We start from the raw sequence: 16,731 nt of genomic DNA on the forward strand, positions 1-16,731 counted from the left end.
ATTACCAAGCGCGGGCTTAGCAGGCGGAGTGGCACAGCCTTTTGACGATGCTACTATGTAGTTGCCCGCAAACCTAGTCGGTGTGGCAATCTCGGCGAAGAGATTAAAGGGAGGATACGAGAGACGACAGCTCCCTTCTGGAAGCCGGGCTCTGGAACCTGGGTGTGACTCTGCCAAGCAAGGGTGCGCGCTAAAGTCCGCGAAACGACACACGCGCAGAGTCTGCTTTCTCGCGAACACATGGCGAGATGCAACGGTGATGAGAACCATAACAGGATCTGGGACGTCGACACATGGCGTCCTAACCAGCAGGTCTGCTAACTTGGGCACAGCGACGCGTTAGGTCTAGCTCTGGGAGATCGCTGTCAGATTATCATGATCTAATCGCGTGGGGCTCAGGCTCGATGATCGGATGGGCACACGACAGCAAGCCCTGTTTGGACTAGTGGCGCTCTTGTTTCGACTAGAGGAGCGAGGAAGGAAATGCTTGGCTATGCGGGAAACGATAACGTAAAAACGAGACCAGGATGGCGGAGCAGCCGAGCGCGAGCAAAGACGGACGAGGAGGATAAAAACCAAGGCCGTCCTCGTAGAGAACAGCTAGCTTTGAGAGCCAAACACTCACGAAGCCACAATCCTTTCACACCTCCCACTCACCTCCTGTTCTTTCTCTTTCCCTCTTCACAATGCGTTTCATCACTCTCGGCGGTCTTACCGCAGCGGCCTTGAGCCAGTGCGCAGCAGCCACAACCCTGTACGACTACATTGTCGTTGGCGGCGGTCCTTCTGGCATCATCGCGGCCGAGCGGCTGGCTGAGACCAACAAGAAGGTGCTCCTGCTAGAGCGTGGCCATGGCTCGACCAGCGGGACGGGCTCGTCGTTCTCTCTCGAGTGGAACAACTCGCTGACGCCTATCGACGTGCCCGGGCTCTCGGGTGGACTCTCCAGCCAGACCGGCCTGTGGTCTGACTACCTGTGCAACGACACGTCCGGCCTCTACGCGGCCTGCGTTCTGGGTGGCGGCGTCAGCGTCAACTACATGGTGTTTGTGCATCCGCCGGCACGTGACTTTGACGACAAGTGGCCTACTGGCTGGAAGTGGTCGGACGTGGAGCCGGCAGCCAACCGGCTCTATGCACGGAACCCTGGCTCGTCGGCACCCTCAGCCGATGGCCAGCGCTACGACCAGGGCCTCTACACGACGCTCTCATCCTTCTTCGCCAAGCTCGGCTGGTCCGCGGTCGACATGATCTCCCAGCCTGACGCCAAGCACGAGGTCTACAGCCACCCGTCCTGGAACATCAAGAACGCCATGCGTGCCGGCCCTGTCCGCACATACCTGCCGCTTGCCCAGGCCCGCGCCAACTTCAGCCTGCGTCTGCGTGCCAAGGTCAACCGCCTCGTGCGCGATAGCAGCACCGGCTCCCGTGTCACCGGCGTCCTCGTCGAGAACGTCGACACTGGCGCCCTCGAGACCGTCCGGCTCGCCTCCAACGGCGCCGTCGTCCTGGCTGCCGGTGCCCTCCACACGCCCCAGCTGCTCTTCAACTCTGGCATCGGCCCTGCTGCCCAGATCGACATCGCCAACACGTCTGGCGCTGCCGTCCCGCCCAAGAGCCAGTGGATCGACCTGCCGGTTGGCAAGAGCCTCAAGGACCACCCCATTTTCTACATCACCGTCAACACGTCTTCGGGCGTGAACTCGTCGGCGTACGACCTGGTCGACGCCACCGACGTCTTCAGCGGCACCGACGTCACCAACATCGACCTCTACGAGTCCAAGGCTCAGGGTGTCCTCACTCAAGGCCGTCATCGCCTCGTCTTCTTCTCGTCCAACGTCGGCAGCGACGGCGTCACCCGCTACTACCAGGGCTCGTGCGCCGCTTCCGGCCCGGACACCGTCACCATGACCACATACCTCACCCACGGTGCCACCTCCACCGGTGTGCTCGAGATGAACACCGACGGCAGCGTCCACTTCTCTACGCCCCCCTACCTCCAGACCGCTGCCGATCGTGCGGCCGCTACGTCCTTTGTCGAGGGCCTGCTTAGCTCCCTTGGAGATGCCTCCACCGGCTTCTCCCTCGTGACCGACAACGTCACCTCCATTATCGAGAACTACGGCACTGGCATCCACTATGCCGGCACTGCCAAGATCGGCACTGACGACGGTCGCAATGGCGGCAGCGCCGTCGTCGACACCAACACCAAGGTCTATGGCACCGACAACCTCTACATTGTCGACGGCAGCATCCACCCCGACCTGGCTAGCGGCAACAATCAGGCCACCATCATGGTCGTTGCTGAGGCTGCTGTTGCCAAGATCCTGGCTTGCCACCGCTAGGTGTTGGTGAGGCGATGTTGTAAATAGTAGCCTGTACTTAAATTGTAATTTTAAAGCAAAAATAGACATTGCGGGTTTGATCAAGATACTTGGCCATGGTGCGTAGACTGATTTGTTGACATTTGAAGAACTTTGTTTGATGTGCGGAGTAGTGGCCACTGTTTGGTACTGTCTAATATGGGGTACACCCCAGAAATCAAATGGAGACGCTGCAATGAATTCGCTTTGCTCCTTCACGACTCTGAGCTGTTCCTTTGTGACATGTACGTCTCTCCGGTAGTAGTGAACTTACTGCCGCTCGTCATTGGTCTCGCATAGCTCATGCCGAAATGGATTATGGTACCCCAAGATATCTTTGCGATCTCCAAAACAGTTTGGATGTACGGCTCAATGGGGGCTGTTAGAGCTCTGCTGACCTTCGAGTTGGAGCGGACGGGATTGCATGGCCATGCCATGGCAATCGCGAGCCTTGTACGAAATGGCAATCTTATTAGAGGCGTCACCGCCTATCGGCATATCGCATACTTTGCCCCCTCTCTCTTTCTCGTTGTGCTCGTTCTCATGTTTATGTATAGCTTCGTCACGGAATCAACGATAGGTTTCTTTATTTGCGGCTATGTCGACGTGCATGAAAACCCTTACTGAATAGCGCCCTGCGCTACACAGTACATGTATTCTTCCATCACACGGCACAATCGTGCACACCCTATCTATATTGGCCTTGTCCATTTGACTTTTTGTTGTGGTCGATGGAGCTTACTTATTATGCGACATCAACATCAGGTTGTTACTGGCTAATAAGACCTTTGATAGTTTCACTGTGAGCCATTTTTTTGTTACTGGTCATGCAATCGAATTTTATTGGGGTTATAGTGGACAGGCACCATTTCCTCGTTATTTGGCATCATGCTAATGCTTTTCAAGTTTAAAGTTTAAGCTATTTATACGTTTACTAGATTTGCTGTACGCATTTATCTACAAGATATAACAAAACATAAACCGTTTTCTGTACCATGACAAGACAATAAGAGTCATGCTGCGTTTATACATGGCGCCCTGTCTGCCTATTACCTGTTCATGTTTTAGTTGTTTAAACCTAGTTTCGCCCAATAGTTCAACTTCTACATAAATACACAACACGAGACTAAATTCTCACCTGGACACGGAGCCATTACTCCGTGTCGTTGGACAACTACAGCAAGGGTTGGTTCTACGCATTGGAACTCTCGGCTTTGAGCGCCTGGCCATCCACAAATGATCTGTGTAACGGTCAACAGAAATTCATTCTGCGGCCTGATCTGTCTCCGTCGGTCATCCCTGCTCGTTTGGAACGCCTTGGCTTGAATTCGACGTCGAAGTGGCGATATCCCGTACATTTGAGCTGTTTTGCTTCTCCTTACTAGCAGATGGCGACTTTAACTAGCGCATTGGCAATAACTTGTCGCCTATGGCGAGCTCAGATAAGACGACAACTCGAGTGCACGTGACACAAAATCTAAACAGGTGGGGGTCGCGCGTTGACTTCGACTTTGGTACGTACGTGCGCTTGGACAGTCGCTATATGCCCCACACTTGCTGCCACGGTGCGCAAGACATATACACGGTGCATTAAGACATCCGCTTATCTTGACCTCCTTTTCCCTTTCTCAACTTCCATATTAGCGTAATATTGTCCTATGCCAGTGTCGACACTCTTTTGATTGCGAGCTTCCTTTGCCCGAGCTTTGTATCATAGCCACACCGTTAATCAGAAGCGACGCTGGCGCCTGCTCACCGCAACCGGCCCGGGTTCGTATATACATACATGGCTTATCGCAGAGCCGATGCTATATATCTCTGCATAACGCTAAATTTGCAAAGTACAGTAGTCGCACGACGCCAGAATCAGTACTCTAACCGAAGGATCACTTGCGACAACGTGTGATACCATCTGTTCGTCCAAGGTGGAGAAAGAGGTCGGTGAACCCGAGGACGTGGTTGGATCCAGTCGAGGAAGAAGGCCCGCAACATAGAGTCTGGTGCTGGCTATAATCAGCTGGCCCCACGGCCGAGAGATAAGTGCATTGGGTCATTTATGCGTAGATCACGTGGCAGCCAAACAGTCAATCATGATGTGTAAACGCAGATTTGCATTCAGACAGAAGTCTTGCGCAAGACAGCGAGACGTAAGATAGTTTCGTATCTGGTGCGTGTGCATAAAGTACTCGTACTCGTCTGATAAGGCTTGGTAGACGCAAGGGTTCTCTCGCAGACGCCGAAGCGTGGGATCGACATTGCATAGTTAGCTGCTATCCAGACTTTGTGTGCACGGGCAAAGTACGATAGGAGACGCGTCTGCAGCCACATCTCTGCTTGATAGGACTGGATAGAATTCATTTCCCGATGAGGGAGGTGACATGCACAAGGCCTTGGCGCTGTCTGGTCTTATCCTGAGGGATGCATGCGTATCTGGTCTGCTTGAAAAGCAAGCGTTGGTCCGTCTGTTCTCCTGCTCGTAGCTATTTCCTACGTCCATTCGTGTAGTCTCATCGACAACAGCTGTAATGTCGTCTGGATACCAGGACAACAAAAAGTACCCGGGCCCGGGCCCTGTGGTGGGCGATGTCGAGGTTATCTCGGGCGAGATCGTGCCTGTCGGGCTGAACGAATACGAGATGCAGTTCGCTGAGGTCGGCATGGTCAAGCAGGGCCTGAAGCAGCGACACATCCAGATGATCGCATTGGCCGGCACGATTGGCACGGGTCTCTTTCTCGGCTCCGGTCGTGCCATTGCCCATGCCGGTCCTCTCGGCGCCTTTCTGGGCTACTCCATCATCGGCGTGACGGCTGCCGGCGTCGTCATGTCTGTGGCCGAGATGGGCGCTCTGATCCCGCTCAACGGAGGCATCGTTCGCTACACCGACACCTTTGTCGACCCGGCGCTCGCCTTTGCCAACGGCTGGAACCTGGTGTACTCAAATATTGTGTCGCTACCGGCCGAGATTGTCGCCGCCGCCGTGCTGGTCGAGTTTTGGGTCACCGTCAACAACGCAGTCGTAAGTTCTCTCTTTCTGTCTCGTTCCATTTCTGTCCAGCTCCATCCGTCCAGATGCTAATCTGTCCAAATTCGAATCGCAGTGGATCACCGTCTTCTCGTTCCTCACCATCGCTACCTCCCTCTTCTTCGTCCGGCTCTATGGCGAGATGGAGTTTGGCTTTGCCATGCTCAAGATCATCCTCATCGTCATGGTCAACGTCATGGCCATTGTCATCACTGCCGGCGGTGCGCCGAACCACCAAGTCATCGGGTTCAAGTACTGGCACCACCCCGGTCCGTTTGTGCAGTACCTCGGCGTGTCCGGCTCGCTCGGCCGCTTCCTCGGCTTTTGGACAACCTTTAGCAACGCGCTGTACTCGTACTCGGGCGTCGAGGGTATCACCTTGGCAGCCGCCGAGGTCGAGGCCCCTCGTCGTGCTATTCCCCTGGCAGCTCGACGCATCTTCTGGCGTGTGGCCATCTTCTACATTGTCACCATCGGCATGGTCGGCCTTGTGGTCCCGTCCAATAGCAAGCAGCTGCTCCAGAGCACCGGCACCGCTGCCCAGTCTCCTTTTGTCATCGCCGCCAAACTTGCCCACATCCGCGTGATGCCGCACGTCATCAACGCCATCGTCCTCACTAGCGCCTGGTCTGCTGCCAACTCGGGCATGCTCAGTGGCAGCCGCACGCTCTATGGCCTCGCTCGCTCCGGCCGGGCCCCCAATATCTTTCTGCGGCTCAACCGCTTTGGTGTCCCTTATGTCGCCATCGGCTTCTTCGGCCTCTTCATGGCCCTCGGCTACATGACCCTCTCGGACTCGGCCTCGACCGTCTTCACCTGGCTGCAGGATCTCATCTCCATCTCCACCCTGACCAACTGGATCATCATCTGCATCACCTACCTTCGCTTCTACTACGGCTGTCGTGCCCAAGGCATCGACCGCAGCGAGCTTCCCTGGGCTGCGCCTTTCATGCCGTGGCTGCCGTGGGGCAGTCTGGCCCTCTTCCTCTTGCTGCTTCTCACCAGTGGCTATACCACCTTTATGAGTCACCACTGGAACAGTGAGACCTTTGTCTCGTCGTACTTCAACATCCCCTTTATCTTTGTTGTCTATTTCGGGTACAAGTTCGTCAAAAAATCCAAGATCGTCCCGCTGAGCGAAATTCCTATCCGGCCCTACATCCAGATCGCCCTGGACAACCCGGAGCCGCCAGAGAAGCCTAAATCCACGTTACAGAAGCTGAACATACTGTGGTCGTGATTTGTGCGTATATAGAGTGACGAGTACAACGTATGGGGGCTGGAGCAAGTCCTAAACCCGAACAAAACAATAAAATATATTTTCTGTCTTGTTTATCATTCCAGCCATGCTGCCACCTGCTTTCGCCGCAGTTTCTTTAGCTGAGCTGGTGTTAACAGGGTCCACCATGTGTAGATGTCGCAGGGTCTAGTCATCAACTTTCCAGTCCCTACGCCTAATACTGATTCCTCCGTGTAAAGCCCCAATTCTACCATACGCGACGTCTCCCAGATCATGAAGCCCAGGCAATAGAACGGCTGAAAGTCGGTTTTCCATAATGGTGAAGTCTTTGTTTGTCGGCAAACGCAGAGGTATCGTTGAGCTATTTCAGTAGTGCCAAGGCCTGAGATGCCTGGTTTCTAAGAGGCACACATAGGACGGGTCCGGGTGTTGTAGTCATACGGAAGCGTGGCGGCTGTTGCCATCGTTGTGAGCACGACGGGGGGGTGACAGAATGCCTTATTCAAACTCAGACAAGGGCGTGCCTGGGGCTCTGTGGTATGGAAAAAATTCGATTCACGATCGTCATCGTAAACAAATGTCGACAAAAGTCTCTCCCTCAGCCTCTTGTCTGAATCTGTTGGCAAGTCGATCGACATCCAAAACGCCAAGGGACTATGCATTATACTGGGTAAGGGGACATGTAATTTTCTGAGTCCGCTTCGCACGACAGAGAAACAAGCCAGAGACCAGGCACCGTACAGGGCGCGTCCTTCCTCGGCCACGAACGGAGGCGAACGTGCGCGATGGAACAAGGGTCCGAACGGTACGGGTTCCTCAAATGGAATATATCTCATCTCGAAGGGCTTACCGGGGCTGTAGTCCCAAAAGTATGCCGGATCGTCGTCGTACCTGATGTCGGTGGGTCGGCGTGGCCGCAGAGTGCGACAACGCGAGAGGAGCGTTTCCAGACAGCGGTAGGCCGCCGAGTGGACACATTTTGACAGCGCCAGCAGCATCCGCACCGAGACCGAATGAATCTCTGGGGTTTCTTGTGTCTCTTGTAATAGCAGAACGTTTCGTTGATCAAGTCTCATGCAGAGCTGCTCCACGTCGTCCCACGAGGACAGCGGGTGACCAAGAGCAAGACAAGTGAGGCGCACGGTATCCTGCACACAAGGCGTGAGGCTTGAAGCAATGACGGAATCCAAAATGTTGAAGGCTATGGAATCGTCGGCAAAGAAGCCGGAAAACAAGGTAGAGGAACATCGGAGGCTGTGCAGTGTGAGTAGATCGGAGGCGGACTGGGCAATCATGAGCAAGGCCTGATGGGGTAGCTGCGCTACAGAAGTCATGGTGCCAAACTCGATGGGCTGGATGGAGGTCTTATCGAATAATTTCTGGGGGCGCCTGCAGATATGTTGGTTGTTGATAAAAGGTGCTCAAGTGTCTGGGAGTCGATGCTGCTGAAACTTCGTAGGTCGTACGGAGTAAATACCCCCACTACTGCAGGCGTTCGCGGGAAGCACCTTCCCCGCCTGCGCAGATCGACAGGGCTGGTGGGGGGAAGTGCGAACGGTGGGGTAGCCCATCACTTTTATTAGCCAGTTTCCAGGCGCGTCATCCTAGCTTTAGTGACGCGTCGTAAAAAACACAACGAACAAGATCATCATAACGACGCTGCGACAACGCGACGGCGAATACTACCACAGCACGATGCGCTGACCAGCGAGAGACGATGTTCGAGGTGCGCATCCACTGCATCGACTACTGTCTGGCGGCCCCAACAGAGGTGGATACGGCCGCTTCGCGCGCACCGCTGCACCGCGCCTTTCGGAACAAGAACAAGGGAAATGGACGGGACCAGGAGAGGGAGTCGGACAGGGAAACAAACGCGGACAGCACCCGCAATTATGGCCCCAGGGTGCCGATCATCCGGGTGTTTGGAGCGACGCCGGCGGGCAAGACGGCCTGCGCCCACATCCACGGCGCATTTCCCTACCTGTTTGTGCCTTTTGACGGATATTTCCAGCCGGCCGACGCCGACAAGGTGATGGATCAGCTGCGACGCGGCCTCGACCAGGCGCTGGGCCGCATCACCGTGCTGGCCGTGACGCTGGCCCGTGGCGTGCCCTTTTACGGCTTCCACGTCGGCCTGCGGCTATTCTGCAAGATCTATCTGCTGGACCCGGCCGCAATGTCGCGCGCGGCCGAGATGTTGCGTCTGGGCCGCATTGGCGGACTGCCCGCGCTACAGCCCCATGAGGCCCACGTACCCTTTGTGCTGCAGTTTATGACTGACTACAACCTCTACGGCTGCGACGTGCTGCGGGCGTCGACGGCGACGGCCAGGCGGCCACGCACAGGAACAGACGCCGTCGGCGGCGACCTGCTTCAGATCGACATTGCCGCCCACCACATCCGCAACCGCGACGCCGCGCCCGAGCGCCGGATCCACGAAAACATGCCCGAGCCGCCGACCAATCCTGACGAGCGACTGGTCTATAGCATGGCGTCACTGTGGCGCGAGATGGCCGGGCGGTATGGCCGGGCCGACCGCAAGACCAGCGCAGAGATGCGGCAGTCGTTCGAGGCCAACACACAACAGGCGTTTGCTCAGCTGGCCGCATCAGCATCGGACCCGCGACGCACACCGTCCGCCTGGCCCCAGGAGGCGGCGTACCGGCGACAGCTGGATGATATCATCGCGGCGGAGAGGCGCAGAAGCAAGGCAGCCGCATCTGATACGATACTAGAGCATCCACTTGGAGACTGGGTGCCGACAACGCGGCAGTCCGTTGAGGATTTCTACCCGACACCAGACCGGACGGAGAACAAGAAGCGGAAACGCAGGCCGAGTGAGGAACTGCTATGTGGGAAGACAGACACGAAGACCGGAGGAGTTGGCTTCTCACCGTCACCAGACTTTGAGATGAAGCTGAGGGCACTGCTGCACGAGCAAGAATCGGGCGGGAGTGGTAGAGTGGCGGTCGTGGATAGGAGCAGCGGTGCTCCAAAGAGATCAGTTCTGCCAATCCGCAAAAAAAGCGAAAACAAACCTGCTGCAGAGCAGACGCAGCGCCCTCTGACACAGATGTTTACGGTTACCAAATCGTCCTTTCCACGAGACCACAGCAAGACGACGCCAGTAGTTCCATCGACAGACGAGAAGGTTAATGATGTTGTAATTCCGTCAACACCCGACTACGATTTGCCTCGACTGTCAACACCTTCCCGACGCGAGCCCACATGGTCTCCAGAAGCCACACACAATCCCAATCAACCATTTTACAGCGTGGGTGACGGTGTGCTGGCTTTTGCTAGACGGCCCCCGTCCGCCGACGATGTGACGGCTACACTACATCGACACGGCTCCGAAGAGCTGCACCAGGACGCCTTCTTCAGTGACGAGAAAGACATTGTACAGAACAAGTACGACAATACGGGTGCGGGCAGACGTTTGCCGGTGCGACTGCCTGCGTTTGCGCCGTCACCAGGCTCCAAGGACACGAGCGCCTCGTTGCTGTCCGCCTGCAACGCCCGTTGCTGGGAGCTGGCTGCCCTGCCGCCTTCGGTCGGCGCGGTGGAGACATGGCTGGCGGACGAGGATGCGCAGGTTGCCAAGAGAGAGAGGACAGCTGCGGAAGAGACTGCAGCCGCTCGACAGCGCATGACTACGGCACAGCTGCCACGATCCGAGCGGAAGACGTTGAGGCCGTTGCCCAAAGCAAGGTCACGAGGGGGCGGTATGCGTGTGTTGGTGCTGGAGCTACACGCCAACTCGAGAGGGACGTTTTTGCCGAATCCAGAGCGCGATCCGGTGCAGTGCGTGTTCTGGCGAGTGTCAGAGACAGACAGGGCTACCGACAGAGACGCAGAGAGCGGCGTGATTACGGTACAGCGGCTGCTGCGTTACGAGAAGCGCGTGGAGGTGGCGACAGACGAGCGTGACCTTCTGAAGCGCGTGGTCGAGCTGGCGCGACGGCTGGACCCAGACATCCTGGCGGGGTACGAAACAACAGCGTCGTCGTGGGGATACCTGGCAGAGCGGGCAGCACTGTACACAGAGACGGAAGACGGCCTCTGGCAGGCACTCGGCCGGATACAGCAGCCGCGAGAGTCGGCCATGTTTGAACGTGGAGACCAGTCCCACATGGTGACAGGACGTCACGTGCTGGGAATCGCAACAGCTGTGCGAACAGACGCAGACCTGCGACAGTACACCATAGCCAGCGCGGCCTGGAAGCTGCTGCGACTGCGGGTGCCAACATATGGACCGCGGGTGCTGACGGGCTGGGCTACCAGCGGACGGGCACGCGATCTCACGAGACTGGTGCGCTTTGGCTGTCACCGGGCGGCCGTGGGAGCGGCATTGCTGCAAGTAACGGAGTTTGTGGCACGCACCAGCGAGCAAGCTCGCGTACTGGGCGTCGACTTCGCATCCGTCCTCGGCCGCGGGTCGCAGTACAAGGTCGAGTCGGTCATGTTGCGGGTGGCCAAGCCCGAGTGTTTTGTGCTGCCGTCGCCCAGCCGCGAGCAAGTCGGCCATCAGAAGGCGGCTGAGGTGGCGCCGCTGGTGCTGGAACCGCGAAGTGGCTTCTACAGCAGTCCAGTCATCGTCCTCGACTTTGCCAGCCTGTATCCGAGCTTGATGATTGCGTACAACCTCTGCTACTCGACCTTTCTCGGCAGTTTGGACCCGCTGTATGACGAGAGACCGAGACAGAAGAGGGACGTGAAGCCGCACGAGACCGATCTGAACAGCAGTGGAAGCGCGGAGAATGAGCCGGCAGAGGGCGCTGTCACCACTACCGTGGCTGACACCGACAACATCAAAGCCTCAACGTCCATAAAAATGGGCTTCACCACGTACGAGCGACCAGACGGCCTGCTCGAGAGTGCCAACCGGCTCGGCGTGGTCGTGGCACCCACGGGAATGCTGTATGCAGGTGCTTCGACCAGGCAGTCGCTGCTGGCCAGGATGCTGGCGGAGCTGTTGCGCACGCGAGTGATGGTCAGAGCAGCCATGGGCGAAAACGGGGACGGTGCTGATGCATCCGAGAAGCAGCGGCTGCACCATCGCCAGCTGGCGCTCAAGCTGCTGGCCAACGTGACATATGGCTACACGTCGGCGTCGTTCTCGGGCCGCATGCCCTGTGTCGAGGTGGCCGACAGCATCGTGCAGGCCGGCCGCCAGACACTGGACCGTGCAATGGCCCTGATCCACGCCGACGCCCGCTGGCAGCCAGCCGAGGTGGTGTATGGCGACACCGACAGTCTCTTTGTGCACCTGCCGGGCCGAACACGCGCCCAGGCGTTTTCGATCGGTGCCGCCATGGCTGCCGCTGTCACGGCTGTCAATCCAGCGCCTGTGCGGCTCAAGTTCGAAAAGGTCTACCACCCCTGTGTGCTGCTGGCCAAGAAGCGCTATGTCGGCTACCGCTTTGACTCGCCTCGTCAGTTGGCGCCCATCTGGGACGCCAAAGGCATCGAGACCGTCCGTCGAGACGGCACACCGGCCGCTTCTGCTCTGATGGAGGCCAGCCTGCGCCTCCTGTTCGACACGGCCGACCTGAGCCTGGTCCGTCGTCTGGTCCAACAGCGCTGTGCCGACGTCTTGGGTGGCCGTGTTTCCCCTGCTGATCTCTGTTTCGCTCGCCAGGTTCGCTCGCCAGCCTCCTATCGGGCACCGCCGCCCGGTGCCGTCGTTGTTGCCCGCCACACTGCGCGCGACCCGCGTGCTGCTTTGCTGCCCGACGGTGACCGCGTGCCCTTTGTCATTGTGGCCGGCCCACCAGGCACGCCGCTGCAGGACCGCTGTGTCGCGCCCGCCGAGCTTGTTCGCAGCCGCCATCTGCGGCTCGACGCTGACTACTATGTCCGCCACAGCCTGCTGCCCCCGCTGGACCGTGTGCTGCGTCTGGTCGGCGTCGACGTGGCCCAATGGTATGCAGACATGGCCCGACCGCCAAGAACGACGACTTCATGGTGGGTGGGGGACGACGATGAGGACGGCGGGGTGGGATCAGATGGCGGTCCCGACGGCCAGCAGACACTCGACATTTGGCTGCGGCAATGGCGGTGTGCAAGGTGCAATCGGCCAGTGCGTCGTGGGGCAGTCAAGAGACAGGCAGGAGGAGGGCGACCAATCCGACCGGCACCAAGCAGAGTGTCTGGCCCTATCGCTGGTCCAGTCGCTGCTTCTGTCGCTGATTCTGTGTTCTCCCCTCCTCTCTGTCGTTCCTGTGGAGACGACCCCCACACGTTGGCAGTCCTGCAGATGCGAGCTCGAGATACCGAGGCCGAATATCGCTCCGTCCTCGACGGGTGTCGTGGTTGTGCCGGTCTGGGCCCCCAGGATCCTGTGCGTTGTGAGAATATGATCTGTGCGGTTTTCTGGGAGCGCGCTGAACGTGCAGCCAAGGCACGAACTGAGCGGGCCAAGGCGCCATTAATGGCCATATTGGCACGGCGGGGTATGGAAGATCTGGAGTGGTAGTGTGGGGGGAAGTGGGTTTTGGGGATTGTCGGCGAGGTTGAGATCAGGATGAGGATTGGGCCTCATGATCGCCGACTGAGACGTTAAAGTCGCCGACCATGGTCGTAGTCGACATAACGCGTGCATACATAGTACATAGTATATCGCAGTGGGGCTGCATTGCTAGGAGGCCGGTTTTATGCTTTCTTTTGTCGTTGGCTGTTGATTGAAGGCCAGCGTTGGTTTGTCAAGGTTGGTATATTGGCTTAGGACGAGAAGGGGGCGTTGAAGCAGAGCCGAGAGGATTGGCAGGGTCGAGTCAGTAGTGTCGACGTCGGAGCCTCGAACTTGGAGCAGCCGTTGGGCTGTCGGCCTGTTGTCTAGGAGCTTTGCACTGCATAGGATAATGCATAGTGCATATTGTAGATTGCTTCTTGGTGTGCCGACGTGCAGCTCTGTTTGCGCGATTTTTTAGACTGTATTAGGCGTCCGTTGGCAGCACTCATTCTTATTCTCTTCTACTTGCTTCTTCTGCTTCTTCTTATCGTGGCGCTGTGGGACCTCCTTCCCTTTCTCGCCGTCTTCTTGCCTATCGCTCCTTCCCCTCTTTGTCTGAAAGAGCGGTCAGCTGTCAACAGGGATAGAAGGAGTGAGAGCTAAGGGAAGAGAAAACAAAGGCAAAGAAAAACAACGAAATAAACATTCAAGGCAGAGAGAGGATTGCGAAAGCCCAGAACAGTGCTAGCCAGAGCTGCTGCGAGAAAGCAAGAAATCACACCAGAGCAGTCGAATTCGGCCCGGAAGCCTCCTCCCCGGCGGGGCCTGCGCTTAAAGACATTCCTCCTGGACAGTCCACAATCATGCACATTGCTCGACCACTCGCACGCGTCTGACCGACAAGACAGGCCCAGAGCCCAGAGCCCAAAGCCCGCTTGCAGCACGACCACGTCGTCGTGCCGTCCGGCGCTCTGGCCATCCTGCGACGGCATGTCGGAGATACGTCGGTCGCTGCAGCGAGCACAGGCCTATCGGACGTGTTCCCTGTAGGTCTGCCGGCGTCGTCACATTGAGCCTTTCTGGTCACAGCCACTACCGCTTTCCTTCCGCCTCGATCTTCGACTACTCGTGTGGGCAGCAGATACGCGGCGCTGCAACGCCGAGACACACGGCCTGTTTGATGGCATGTTTGTGGGCACCGCTTCAAACGTCGTACATGCATCCAATCGGCGGATGGGCCCTATCAAACTGTCTCGACCGTTGCGGACAGCCCAAGACACCTGCCCAACTGATATGGCTCGCGACTCTCACCTCCCCCAGCTGCGCAGATACTACTGTAATGGGATTCAGCATGGAACATTGCCTCCGTCACCGTCTTTGTCGTTTTCTCAACGTCGCGACTTAAAACTCGTGTTGCCACCCGTCTTTTTCTTGTCCATTTGTCTCGATATCGCGAAGCTCGCCTGCACGTCATTCACAAAGTTCTCCTAGCTTGACACACAAGTTTGTTCTTTCTACCCACACTTTCCCCGTTGTTCGTAGCTAGAAGCCCCAGAGAAGCGATCGGATCCACTGGCAGACCCGGAGAGATGCCGAGCACCCCCTCAATGGAAATTCTCAGTGGCCCGTCCGAAATGGGAGCGGATTCTGACGCGAACTCGGATGAACCGCAGCTGCAGGAGTTGCCACAGATGCCCAATGATCTGTCCTTGGGCGACGTGTCTAAAGATGAAACCAGCATCGTTGTGGACACCGAACCGATAGAAACGGACGATGAAGAGCCTGTCGGGGAGGGGCCCTTCAGCGTGCAGTTTGAGGCTGCATGCGAAGAGGCCCGCCGCAGTGCAGTCGGAGACTTCACCGACTCAGACTCCGATGGCTTCTTCATAGTCGCAGAAGAGCGTGGTCACGTTTTGGGCCAGGGGCCCTTTTCGGGCGAGGGGCTGAGTGAGGGGCCCTCTACAAGCCAGGGATCCTCTCCAGACCAAAGGCCTTTCGCAGATGAAGAACCATCTCCGCCTGGAACTCCCAGGAGCAGCGAAGACATCGGGGCCAGCGGAAACTTGTTTGGTGAACAGTACGGAGGTCCGATGGGTGTCGAAACGGATGAGTCCAGCAACATGCCGATGCCCATGGCCATGGCCATGCCCACGTCCATGCCCACATCCATGCCCACGGCCGCAGAGAATTACGAAGAAGACAAGGAAAGTGAAAACGGCGAAAACGATGCAGTAGCAGTCTCGAATATGGAAGAGGACGAGGATGAGGACGATGGCAGCGAAGAATATTTCAGCCAATTTAAGCCCCGCCCGGATGAAGATGACGGCGCGTACATTGACAGTACCAGCACAGGCCGCTATGATCTTGGACGCACTGACGCAGACGAAGGGTCCCTATTTTGCGCGCTCACGCCGCCTTCGACGCCTATCGACATGATCAGCCTGCTGAGTGCCGTCAACGTGCTGCCGCTGCAGACGTCGCCACTGTTAGCCCTGCAAGAGAAGGTGGCCGCCTTCTTTCGCCAGGGCCCTGACTTTGCCAGCTTTGCCTTTATCAAGCTACAAGAAAGTCTGGCCGAGCACCGCTACGTTTTGCAGGGCCCGTTTATCAAGGTGGAGCTGGCGCGCCACAGCAGCGAGCTCTTCAGCACCTTGCACAACCTCGGTGGGCTGGACGCCGGCGTGCTGAGCGGCTATGACCATAGTGGCAATGGCACTTTTGGCGGCGCCGGAACATTTGGCGGCTATGACGGCTACGGTGCGTATGACGGACTGAGCGCTCTGGCTAGTCTCAACACCCCTAGGCACAGGCACAGCAGTTTGATCCGTCGCTTTGGTCCTCTGGGACGCCCCGACCTCCACAAAGCAAAGCCGGTCCACAGCAGCAGCAATGCCAGTCTGCAGGGTGACCTGTGGCGTTCAGACCGTATGGCGTCGTCCCTAGTGATGCTATCAGCAGCCTCACACTCCGACACCTGCGTGCACGGCACCTTGGGCAAGCACTCGCGCCTGCTGGGCAGCGCACCGCCGTTCCGCGTCACACAGAACACGAGGTCGGCCTCACTGCGAACTGCCATGTTCCGCGCCAAGCTTCTGGCCCAGCGTGCCAATCGTACAACCGTCATGGCTGTCTCGCTCGTTGACGTGCGTTATGTTGAGATGGCCTGCTTCTTTGGCGACGCGTCCTGGGAGGACGATCGGTACCTGAGCTTCGGCCACATCGTCACCATTGGCGTCGGTCCCGAGGGCGTGATTATCTGGCAGGCTTGGGGCCCTCGGGGCTACCGGCTTGACGACTATATACGCGCTGGCCATGCGCGCCTGCGCAGCTGGGAAGAGGCCGAGACGTTCGCCAAGGACTTTGATGAACTAGCTAGCTCTTCGGTGAGTTTTTCAGAAGATAGCGTGATTGCAAACACAACCTTACTGACACGACTTCAGGGCATTTGGAATGCCCGCCGCAACCACCTCTACCAGCAGCTGTTCTACATTGACATCAACCAGATGTGCAAGCCGTCCTGCCTGAACCGGCTGATCACGCCGCACTATGAGCCATGGGTGCGGATCCACACGTTGCATAATGTCCTGTATGAGAACATGAACAAGTTTAGGTTTGTGTAAGGACCAGGTGAGAGCTAGCACAGGTCGGGGG

At 57.5% G+C, this 16,731-nt stretch overlaps 3 protein-coding genes across 3 annotated transcripts; all 3 read left to right on the forward strand.

Moving 5' to 3' along the window:
- Nucleotides 1-686: 686 nt before the first annotated feature.
- CMQ_5179 (glucose-methanol-choline oxidoreductase) lies at nucleotides 687-2,345 on the forward strand (the record flags this gene model as incomplete). The annotated part of the gene is made up of 1 exon (XM_014318924.1): nucleotides 687-2,345. One exon carries the CDS (start codon nucleotides 687-689, stop codon nucleotides 2,343-2,345), a length of 1,659 nt encoding a protein of 552 aa, XP_014174399.1.
- Nucleotides 2,346-4,888: 2,543 nt separating this feature from the next.
- On the forward strand, nucleotides 4,889-6,626 carry CMQ_5238 (amino acid permease; the record flags this gene model as incomplete). The annotated part of the gene is made up of 2 exons (XM_014318983.1): nucleotides 4,889-5,380; nucleotides 5,463-6,626. The coding sequence occupies 2 exons, from the start codon at nucleotides 4,889-4,891 to the stop codon at nucleotides 6,624-6,626; spliced, it is 1,656 nt and encodes a 551-aa protein (XP_014174458.1).
- A 1,717-nt stretch (nucleotides 6,627-8,343) lies between these two features.
- Nucleotides 8,344-16,700, forward strand: CMQ_5111 (DNA polymerase zeta catalytic; the record flags this gene model as incomplete). Its single annotated transcript, XM_014318856.1, has 5 exons — nucleotides 8,344-12,686; nucleotides 12,886-12,976; nucleotides 13,989-14,126; nucleotides 14,754-16,463; nucleotides 16,521-16,700. 5 exons carry the CDS (start codon nucleotides 8,344-8,346, stop codon nucleotides 16,698-16,700), a joined length of 6,462 nt encoding a protein of 2,153 aa, XP_014174331.1.
- Nucleotides 16,701-16,731: the final 31 nt, after the last annotated feature.

This window comes from Grosmannia clavigera (assembly GCF_000143105.1).
Source record: "Grosmannia clavigera kw1407 unplaced genomic scaffold GCSC_132, whole genome shotgun sequence".
Lineage (NCBI taxonomy): Eukaryota > Fungi > Ascomycota > Sordariomycetes > Ophiostomatales > Ophiostomataceae > Leptographium > Leptographium clavigerum.